At 35.3% G+C, this 10,790-nt stretch overlaps 2 protein-coding genes across 2 annotated transcripts; one reads left to right on the top strand and one right to left on the bottom strand.

Moving 5' to 3' along the window:
- Positions 1–1,961: 1,961 nt before the first annotated feature.
- On the top strand, positions 1,962–4,827 carry LOC143617127 (uncharacterized). Its single transcript, XM_077089781.1, has 7 exons — positions 1,962–2,203; positions 2,401–2,605; positions 2,679–2,880; positions 3,157–3,350; positions 3,749–3,902; positions 3,986–4,150; positions 4,280–4,827. Exons 1-7 carry the CDS (start codon positions 2,026–2,028, stop codon positions 4,736–4,738), a joined length of 1,557 nt encoding a protein of 518 aa, XP_076945896.1. The 5' UTR covers positions 1,962–2,025; the 3' UTR covers positions 4,739–4,827.
- Positions 4,828–4,977: 150 nt separating this feature from the next.
- LOC143617128 (uncharacterized) lies at positions 4,978–8,119 on the bottom strand. The gene is made up of 2 exons (XM_077089782.1): positions 5,446–8,119; positions 4,978–5,346 (listed from the first exon to the last, which is right to left on the bottom strand). Exons 1-2 carry the CDS (start codon positions 8,057–8,059, stop codon positions 5,036–5,038), a joined length of 2,925 nt encoding a protein of 974 aa, XP_076945897.1. The 5' UTR covers positions 8,060–8,119; the 3' UTR covers positions 4,978–5,035.
- Positions 8,120–10,790: the final 2,671 nt, after the last annotated feature.

Below are 10,790 nucleotides of genomic sequence, written 5' to 3'. Positions count from 1 at the left end.
GGTGATCAAGTACTTAGGAGTATACAAGAATAACACTTCTTTTTAGTGTTAACCTTTTTTTTGTATATATCTCAATAGTTTTGGTGTTATCTGGAATAACACTTCCTTGGTTCTATCTACCGAAGGAGTTTTAAAGTTTGAAACATAATACAAAATATTTAATTGTAGATATCAGACATATTTTATATGTTAAAATCAAGATAATGGTTTTTTCTTGTGTGAAAATCAAGGGTGTAATTTTTGTCCAACGCCTTTTAGCAAATCTAGTTGAGTAGGGGTGTAAACGAGCGAGCTGCTTGTAAGAGATAAAATCTCGAATAAAGTTGAGCTTAAACAAGACGAGCTTCTCATTCCGACCTTTATTAGGTTTGGGAGCATAAACAAAAAAATTGAGTGAGAAGTTTTAGTGATTGTAATTTGTAACCTAAATCTTAATGTAGACAAATATTTTTACTAGCGTGTTGCGGAGGAGCGAGTTAAATGCATTAGATATTCAAAATTTATCCCCCCGCTGTGGCGGGAAGTCGGTTGATTTTGGTTTGATTCGTGATGGTAAACATTGTGTGGCAGAAGTTCCATTACCAAAGTTGAGGGGCCAAAAGGTAAAGCTGTAAGTTGAAAGTGAAAAAGTTTTATCACTAAAGTTGAGGGGGCTAAAAGATAAAGCTGTAAGTTGAAAGGGAAAAAGTGTTATTATCGAAGTTGAAGGGTCTAAAAGTATATACGTGAAACTTTTATGTCAGAAGTCTAATGAACCAAACTTTATAAATAAAGTTGAGGGGTCGTAAAAATATAATTGTGAAAGCTTAGGGCAAAAGTCTAAGAAATAAAAGTTTTTCACTTGCCTTTTCAATATATATAATAAATAAATAATAAATGGTGAGTTATACTGGGATCCACAGTTTAGTTTTACATGCTTAACCCATATAATTATACGATAACATGCTTATTTAAACATGTCAACTCGTTAATATGTTTATGACTTATTTAGCCTTTTTTAACCAAGCAACCCGATTCACATTACCTTTTATAAAGTGTCCTCCAACCCGTTTGAAGCAACTATATTAACAAATTAAACATGTCATGTTACATGATTTTAATTTTTAACTGTGAATAGTTTTAAACATCGACAATGTGAAATAGTTTGAAACACCGATGACCCGGAATATCAAAAAGCAATTCGTCAATAGGCATTAGCTTTACTGGCAATGTTTTAAAAACTGGTATTTTAGTTGTACCGAATTGGGTTAAAAAATGGTACAACCGGTTGAAGCGGGTTATACCGGGAGGTTCAACCGGTTGAATATTTTACCTTATAATTTCCTATCAATGTAAATTCAATCTAAAATTAACTCAAAAATAAATGATTCCGATAAAAAAGATAATCCAAAAGATAATCCATATTAAAAAAATAATGCAAAAACACTCAATTTAAAAAAAAAAAAGTTATAAAGCTTACACGTTTGAATGTTAATTGTTGGGTTAAAAGTAATTTTGAAAAAATATGGGCTGTAAATATAAAATTTTTTTCTCGGGCTTAAAACAAGTTTGCCGATAAAAACCGGTATTTTAGACAAAAACCGCCGGCACGATGTTTTAGCAAGCCGGTCAAAAATACCGGACTCAAAATAACGGCTTACTGTGCGACATCCGGTTTAACCGGTTCAACCGGCCGGTTTGAACCGGTTTTTAAACACAATTACTGGCATTAAAGAGAAAGTGAAGATTTGGATTAAATGCTGTTATATCCTAATTTCGAATCAAATCCCAACATTATTTTACACCAATGGCCTTTGGGCGATGGAAGTTTTCTCTAAAATAAGAGACGGTGGACTTGATCTACCCAAGAATGTCTTTGATTACAAACTTAAGAGGTTGTCTTTTTCTAGTGACTTAGCTTGTAGCCGGCTGAAAAAAAAAGGAAAAAATAAATAAATTAAAGAACGGTTCGTTCCGGTTTGAACGGTAGAATGAAAAGTCAACGATATATTTCATTTCACCACGGGAGAACTGAACACAACAGAGATGCAGAATACCAACTTCCAATCCATAATGAAGCAAATACCACTTATCATATTAATTTCAATTTTATTATTAACATCAGAAGCAAAGTCCAATGATGAAGAGTGCAAGGCATGGCTTGTTCAATCCATTCCTACTGACATGCCTGATCTCACTCTCGTTCCCGGCGTTCTCGCCTCTGGTAAATATATTATTCACTTCGTTAACTATAACAATAATAATAATAATCAGTGTGTAAATTATTGACTAATTAGTATAATTTCAATCAAAGGACTTTTGACTTTAAACTGCTGAGTTGGGTTTCTTTAGATGCTAATGTTTGACTCATTATCATATTATAAGTGATGCAAGTATTGTTAAACTTATAATTATTATTAGGGGATGTACTTAGATGGTTAGCTGGAAATTCTTCCCACAATCTGGACATAATGGCACAGTACTGGCAGTTAATAGCGCATCCCGATGACCCCCGCTCCGGAGATTATGGATACTCGAAAGAGGATATGCGGAAATTCGGTTCTGGTGTTGGTTCCAGTGTATATAAATCCATCGAAGACGCCGCTGATCGTGGTATCAATATTAGGTACATTCTGCATTTTTTTTTCTTCTTTTATGGAAATTTAATATATGCATAAAAGACTAAATTTTTATTTCAGGCTTTTGCAGCATTCGGGAGTATACCCTGATTACACTGAAGAACCTTCTGATCTTGCTGCAGGGAGGGCAAACGTAAAGAATGTAACACTGTTGATTAGTGATTGGTTTGAATCCGGGGTGTTACATGCTAAAGTTTGGATTTCTGATTCCCGAGATGTGTATATTGGATCGGCTAATAATGACTGGAAATCTCTTACTCAGGTAATTTCAAGTCAATGTTTTTACTTTTGGGACGTTACTCTGCGCGTCTGCACAGGTTTATATCTGTTAGACAGTTAGTTTTACAGGGGTATTACTGTCATTTTGTATACAATTTATTTTAGTTTGTTAGAGGTATTTTTATGTGTAGATTCCATTCATTATCCTATATATGTAGGATAGTCATTGTACACTTGTCTAATGAGATTTATACCAGAGTTTCTACATTTCTCATTTTTAATTCTTATAATAATATAAGTGTTTGATCTTTAATTATAGGTGAAGGAATTGGGAATCTATCTTGTTAATTGTCCAACTATAGCAACAAAAGTTGAGACGTTTTACAATAATTTATGGAAACTTGGCTCGCTAAATTACAAGGGTTACACAACAAAGATATGGGATCAGCAATGGCAGATCAGTAGAACAGTACCTTGCTGGTCACATTTTATACCATCCAAAGGAAGGTGTAGGTATGTTAACAAATATGACAGATTCTAATTTCACTGAATACAATAATCCTTTAGAACAAATTACACTTTTCGTTCTTTAGGTGTATAACAAGTTTCGGGATTCGTTCTTCAACTAAGAAATAACAGAATTTTTTTTATGCTCACATTTTGCCACAGTATATGTCTTTCCACAAACGGGAGTTAATTTCGTCCCCCATTTGCAAGTCACATGACCGGATTTAACGGACAAAATTAACGTCCGTTAGTGAAAAGGATGTTAACTTTGACAAAATGTCAACATAAAGGACAATTTCTGTTATTTCCTTGGTTTAAGGACAAAACCTGAAATTTGCTATATTACGAAAAGTGTAATTTGTTCATATTTATTTATCATCTCACAGTTAACAATATTGCTGCAGATCTCCTCTTCCTGATTATATAGAGATTCCTCACACAGCTGGCTATCCATTGCTCACAGATCCTTCAACCTTTAAAATCTCAATTCAGACCCCTGCATTAAACTATTCGAATTCACATCCTTTTTTAAGCTATTTATCATTTGCTCCTCCAGAGGTCAATATTTTTATTCTAACTCATTAATCCTGTTTTGTATGTAAATATCTATTTTTTTGAATTTCATTATTAGTAAATTTCAGATCTCATTTGGGAAGTACCAAACAGATGAACAGGCGTGGATTGAAACTATTAAATCCGTAACAGATGGGGAAACTGTGAGAATCAGTACCATGGATTGGCTCGGTCAATCTGAGTATTCAACACAAACAGTTTACTGGTCATCTTTATCCACAGCAATTACAGAGGTAACTTTTGAAATTATGTTTACAAGCACGCGTTGTTTTTTGGTTTAATTTTAACTTCGAGTATTCCTGAAATTTGCTATGTACCTAGAAAAATGTTATTAACTTTTAAACTTATGTATACAACTGCAGGTCATTTTCTCGAAGCATGCAAAAGTAAAGATACTTGTCGCTTACTGGGCACATTTTATCAGCAACACAGATCAATATTTGAAGTCACTTTTGTACTCTAATAATTTATGCTCTTCTTCACCCAACAACAACTGTTCTGGTAAAATAGAGATTAAATATTATATGGTTCCGGGTTTTAATTCAACTGGGCCTGCTATAAGTAATGGGTCAAGTACAGGATACAAGTATCCTGGTTTCACCCGGGTCAATCATGGAAAATATGCTGTTAGTGACAAACGAGCACATATCGGGACCAGTAATCTGATGTGGGATTACTTTTATGCAACGGTTGGTGTTAGTTTCGGGACGTATAATCCAGCAATTGTGTTGCAGCTTCAGCAGATATTTGATTCTGACTGGGATTCTCCATATGCGGTTCCAGTTCAACCATTGCAGGATGGTCATGCCTTTTCAAGCTGAGATGATGATATATCCCCTCCGGTTAAGAATAATTATGCATTTGATTTGATTTGATTTGTTTGTTAACATAGATGACTAAACTTTCTCAGTCTTTGTAACAAGAATTCCACAAATTAGTAGTCTGAATCTAGATATATCACTTTTCAACCTTAATTTTTTATTCTGATATATATATATATATATATATATATTGTTGTATTGCTAAAATGAATGCCGACAAGAACAAGAAGAAGTCACGTAATGTAGTTTATAAAATGAAAATAAACGTATGATAGAAGTACCAGAGAAACCTTTAGATCATTTCCATTCTTTGATTCTTTTAACTGTATCAGAGAAACCAAGAGCAATATCCCTCATTGTTGGCCTAGACTGAGGGCTCTGACTCAGGCAAGAAAATGCTGTCTTGACGAGTGATTGTACTTGCTCAGCAATTTGTTCTTCGGGTGAAGCAAGGCGTTGGTCCATAATGTCAGTCCAAGATACACTTACCATGTCTTGTGACAAAGTGAGGAAATCTCCTGGATGCTTTCCCATTATAATTTCTAGTGTTAGTACCCCAAAGCTGTAAACATCACACTTTTCATTCACTTCCCTCGTGTATGCAAGTTCTGCACAAAAAAAAGGTCAAGTCAACATTCTAACAAATACAATTTGTTCCAATACTGATTTTTTTCCATGCCACTCGTACTTATTTTAGGTATACATACCTGGGGCGGCATAACCAAATGTTCCAGCAAATGAAGTCCAATTCGAGGAGTTGGGCTTCAATAGTCTGGCTGTTCCAAAATCAGATATATGAGCTACCCAATCAGAATCAAATAAAACATTGTTGCTCGATAAGTCTCTATGGATGATTGGTTGTGAACAATCATGATGCATATAGGATAAAGCCTTTGCGATACCTTCAACAGCCATCACCCTCTTTTCCCAATCAAATTCAACAGCTAGTTCTATGTTGGTCAGTACATTCCTTAAGCTCCCTCCTGACAAGAACTCATAGACCAAAAATGAGTGTCTTGAATGTGAACAAAATCCATATAGCTTGACAATGTTTTGATGACGTATTTCTGTCAACGCTCGGATCTCATTTTCAAAACTCTTGAGATTCTGTGTCTCGCCATCTTCTGGTGCGTGAGTTTTTTTAACTGCCAAAACTTCTGTTGACAATTCTGCCTTATAAACGGTACCATGTCCACCGGCCCCAACAATATGCTTCATGTCGAAGTCCTCTAAGGCTTCAATTATGCTCTCATACACCATTTTCCCATCATGACTCCAGATGGTAAAATGGTCTGTTTCCGTTACTTGTGTCCTAATATTAGTATCATTTTGATTTCTTTTATGGAGATAAAAGAATATGAAACCAATATAAAACAACAGCAACATGCATCCCAAGGTAGGAAATATGATTAGCATCACAATTAAAACCTTCCTTTTGTTACCTTGATTTCTTGCTTGGATGGGACAGTCTAACCCTGTGTTGTTTCCACATAACCCCTTGTTATGTCCAAGTGCCTCCATTGGAGCCTCCTCAAAAGCTCGTGTCTTCGGGAGTGGTCCTTCTAGCTGATTGAAAGATACATCAACTGTGGTTAAACTTAACATTTCTGTGAAACTTGAAGGAATAGAGCCTGTGAGATTATTATGAGAGAGGTTTAATGTCTGGAGAAACTGTAGACCTCCAAGCTGTGAAGGCAAACTCCCAGATAAATTATTATCACTAAGGTCAAGAGATTCTAAGTTTTCTAACTTGGAAATATGCACCGGAATAACTCCCTCAAATTTATTACTGCTTAAGTTCATGTTTCTTAACCTTATGCATTCTCCAATATTTTCATTGATTGGACCGGTAAGAGAATTTTTGGCTAAGTTAAGTTCTTCTAAGTGGCATAGATTTCCCAATTCTGAAGGAATTGTACCTGATAACTTATTGTCGTCCAAGTTTAAGTACGTCAATGAGGTTAATCTTTCTAAGCTTTTTGGGATTTCACCAACTAATTGATTTGATGAGAGATGAAGTATCACTAATCTTGTTGCTCCTCCTAGCTCTGTAGATATTTTTCCAGACAAATTGTTGTTTGATATCTTTAAGCTAGTTAAATTCGGACAAAATCCCCAGTTATTAGACATCTCACCATACAATTGGTTGTTGCTTAAATCTATATAATTCAACTCTGGATATATCCCAAAATCTTCCGAGATGTTTCCACTCAATTGGTTTTCTTCAAGCCGCACTCTATTTAAGCTGGTACAATTTTTAATGCTCCTAGGTATAGGGCCTGAGAAGAAATTGCTTCTCACAGTGAATCTTTTAAGAAGCCCTGAATCACAGATATCGTGTGGTAAAGGGCCTGTGAGCATGTTGTGACCTACTTCGAACTTTTCCATCTTAGTAAAATTCATATCTTTAGGAATGGAACCCATAAGATTATTCATGAACAATCTCAAATCAACAAGGGCTGTTCTCTTTCCTAATTCAGGTGGTATGAGGCCACTGAATTGGTTCTCATTTAAGCACAACACTTTAAATCTGGTGTAATTTGCAAAATAGTCCGGAATGGAGCCAGATATACGGTTATTACTCATGTACACCCTTTCTAGTCTACTGTAATTTTGAAAGCCAACTGGAATGGTGCCGCTGATAAGGTTATCATTAATATTAAAGTTTATAAGATTGTTTAAAGTTCCTATTGACGAGGGAATGACTCCGGTAAGTTTATTACCAGAAAAGTCAAGGTAATTAAGATTATTTAAATACCCAACTGACGAAGGGATATGGCCAATAAGAACGTTTATGCTCAAATAAAGTTCACACAAAGATCGTAGCATTCCTATCTCTGATGGGATCACCCCTGAGAAGCTATTATTGGAGATATCAAGATATTTGAGGTTAGACATGTTCCCAATGTTTGAAGGAATATGGCCATAGAGCGAGTTGGACCAAAGATCAAGAGATTCAAGAGTCTGTAATGACCATGCATCAAGATTGTCAAGTGTACCTTTAAAGTTTGAGAATTGAAGTTTGATGCTGATTACAACACTCTCTGCAGCTGGAGTACTGTTACTGCAACCGATTCCCATCCAATCATCATGGCATGGGTTGCTTCCGGCCCATGAAGATAGAAGCGACTGGCTTTGTTTATCAAGGCTGGCTTTCCACTTCAAAAGAGCAGATGCTTGGTTTGTTGGTCGAGCAGTTGCAAGTGAAGAGAACAATAATATTATTGCAACCGAGATGGACATGAAACATCCTTTGGTTTTAAGTAGAATAGGGTGATGAAATTGCGTACCTCTCATAGAAGGAAAAAAAAAGTATAACATTAAAGTCTAATGATCACTAATGAAGATTTTTTTGTAAAACTCAAGATTTGCTAAAACATCTGTGATAAACTCTTCTTATATAGGAAAAGAATTACACATTGACCCCCTATATGACCTATTATTTTGTCATGATGACCCTTTGTATAAGCTTATCATCAATTACACCCTAACTTGAAGCAAAGGAATACAAACCGGGAAAATTCTCATTTAACCACCAATGTTATAGTTTTGTCCACTGTCTTACATATTCCCTGAATGTCCATTGCATACATAATCAAGTCCACCAATCTTATAGCTCTTACTAACCTACCACCACCTTGGGGGCATAGAACTCAATTCAGATACCACCAATTCTAACAATAAATCAGGTCATTTTTTAAGAGGTCGTTGTAAAGTATTATATATTGAAAATTCGGGAAAATTTAACTGGGAATACATGGTGTTCTTTTGGAGATATTTTGTGTATATTATGTACAACACGTGCGGTGTTCTATCTATTTATACAAAACAAAAAAGCCATCTAATTTAGTTTAAGTACTTAGTTGAAATCGATCCAAAGAATAAAGTGGCAGCCTGGCACCTGAACTCACTGTTGAAATATTTGCTAAAAGAATAGGGATCAGTTTCTACATCATTTCCCTGAATAGATTTATTGACTTTCCTACAATCAAGCTCGGTCAAGACTCATTTCAAGGATCACTGATTGAGTGGCTAATTGACAGCCTTTCTCCTTTATTGTATTTCCTTTCATAGAAAATGTATAGAGTATAAATCCTGTTCGAGTCTCATTGTAAAAATATATAGAAATATACAAATGCAATTCCAATCCCTTCATCATTTCTCTGATTATCATTAACAATATGGTATCAGAGCAGTGTTCATGATCCAAAACCTTTCTGTGCTCATCATTTACCAGACCCAGAAATCATGTCTGAAGACGACACCAACAGTCTAGCCATCCAGATTGCCAACCTTCTTAAAAATGGCATTCAGATTCAAACCCAAAACCAAAATTCCAAACCAAATCCTTCAGATCGCCTGAAAATCAGTTTAAATCTCACAAGCCAAAACTACCCTCTATGGGCTCGGATGATACGAGTCGCCATAGGGGGGAAATCGAAAGCCTTTCTAAATCATCTTACCCAAGACCCGCCAGAGCCAAACGATGAAAAATATGATTAGTGGGAGCAGGATGACCTGGTCATATTTTCGTGGCTTATTCAGAACATAGAGCCGGCCCTTGCTAGTAACCTAACAGAGTTCCAACAGCGAAAACGCTATGGGATGCTCTTGCGGTTACGTATAGCAGCGGCAAAGACAAACTCCAAACTTTCGATCTCCAAGTCTATGACAAACTGAAAATTTTTCTTAATTTTTCAGACACTCATCACGACTTGACTCAAATTTTCGGGACGAAAATTCTTTAACATGGGAATGATGTGACAATCGTCAATTTCAGGTTAACTCCGTTAACTCAACTCCGTCAATTCAAACTTAAGATCACTGAATCAATAACGCACACCTCATTACATTTAAACTAGGGTTTAAATGACGCTTAACACTTACTACATGTGTAGTCTTTCGGGAATTGCACCGAAACGCAAACGAGTTGACGCAAACGATTGGTGAATAAACGAAAAACGTCAAAACAATAATTATGTGATAATTAGGTGTTAGACTTATGTGTTATGTGATAATATTGGTTAAAACACTAACTCAAGATGTAAACAAGTTAGTTTAAGCTAGATAAGTAATACTTAGAAGTGGAGGGGCCAAGGTGTAACATATTATTATTTATAATATGTTAACCCTAACTCTTTCCTCCTCCCCACACAATCCGATCGCCCCCCCCCCCCCTTGGCTCCATTGGCTGCCGTCGACATACACACACATACATACAATCAATTTCAAGCTTTTGATTGAAGATTAAGGTGGTAGGAAGGTATAAACGACTATCCTATGCATCCTTTATACTTAATCTTGACTTTTATTGGGTTAATTACAAACCCTAGATTCCGATTTTTACATGTTATTTGTGTTCATATGAGTTTGTTTGATTTGATGATGTATTGATGATGAATTGATAACTAGAATTGATATTGCTACATGTTAATTGTTGTGTCTTTGATTTGAGTTCAAACAAAAACCCTAATCATGTATGTAATGTGTAATTGATGTGCATGGATAGTGATTATGGAGTCTAGAGTGTTATATGAATGAATTATGGTTCATAGATAGTTAATATGTTGAGTTTGGATGCAAACAGTTTCTGGACAGATTGTATTATTGATGTTTAATTGACTGTAACGGGGTGTAAAGTTGAAAATTGCTTGAGATTATTGATACTACTGTAAACTAGGTTGAGTCTAGTTTCTAAAGAATATAAATTTGCAATTTTTGGACGTGTAAAAGTTAAATTTTATGATTTTACAAAAACGTTGTGCAAAGCTGAGTTGTTAGACCTGCTGTTAGGTTGTTTTGTAAATGTTATATCTCATGAACTACAAGACCAATTGGGTTGGTTCCACTTCTGGAAGTTGACTTGTTGAGTTAGGAACCTAACCCAAGTGGTCTTGCATTTATTGGATTTTTCGTTTAACGGGAATTTCAAATAAAATTCTGTTGCGCATGAATTTGACTGTTATGAGTTTGCTGTAATGTTTTGATCATTATGAGAAATCTATGTGGAATAAAAATAAAATAAAATATTTTCTGGAAACCTAACACATAT

This window comes from Bidens hawaiensis, unplaced genomic scaffold (assembly GCF_021521415.1).
Source record: "Bidens hawaiensis isolate Kalapana, Puna unplaced genomic scaffold, B.hawaiensis_p1.1 tig00052310_1, whole genome shotgun sequence".
NCBI lineage: Eukaryota > Viridiplantae > Streptophyta > Magnoliopsida > Asterales > Asteraceae > Bidens > Bidens hawaiensis.
This window is presented reverse-complemented; position numbering and strand designations above follow the sequence as displayed.

What these genes read in the sequence shown, in the direction of transcription:
- LOC143617127 (XM_077089781.1), top strand. Translation starts at nt 2,026, where the DNA reads ATGCAGAATACCAACTTCCAATCCATAATGAAGCAAATACCACTTATC. An exon ending in ACTGGAAATCTCTTACTCAG is followed by an intron (nt 2,881 to 3,156) that starts GTAATTTCAAGT and finishes CTTTAATTATAG; the next exon opens with GTGAAGGAATTGGGAATCTA. An exon ending in TATCATTTGCTCCTCCAGAG is followed by an intron (nt 3,903 to 3,985) that starts GTCAATATTTTT and finishes AGTAAATTTCAG; the next exon opens with ATCTCATTTGGGAAGTACCA.
- LOC143617128 (XM_077089782.1), bottom strand. Translation starts at nt 8,059, where the DNA reads ATGTTATACTTTTTTTTTCCTTCTATGAGAGGTACGCAATTTCATCAC. An exon ending in ATTTGGTTATGCCGCCCCAG is followed by an intron (nt 5,347 to 5,445) that starts GTATGTATACCT and finishes TTTTTTGTGCAG; the next exon opens with AACTTGCATACACGAGGGAA.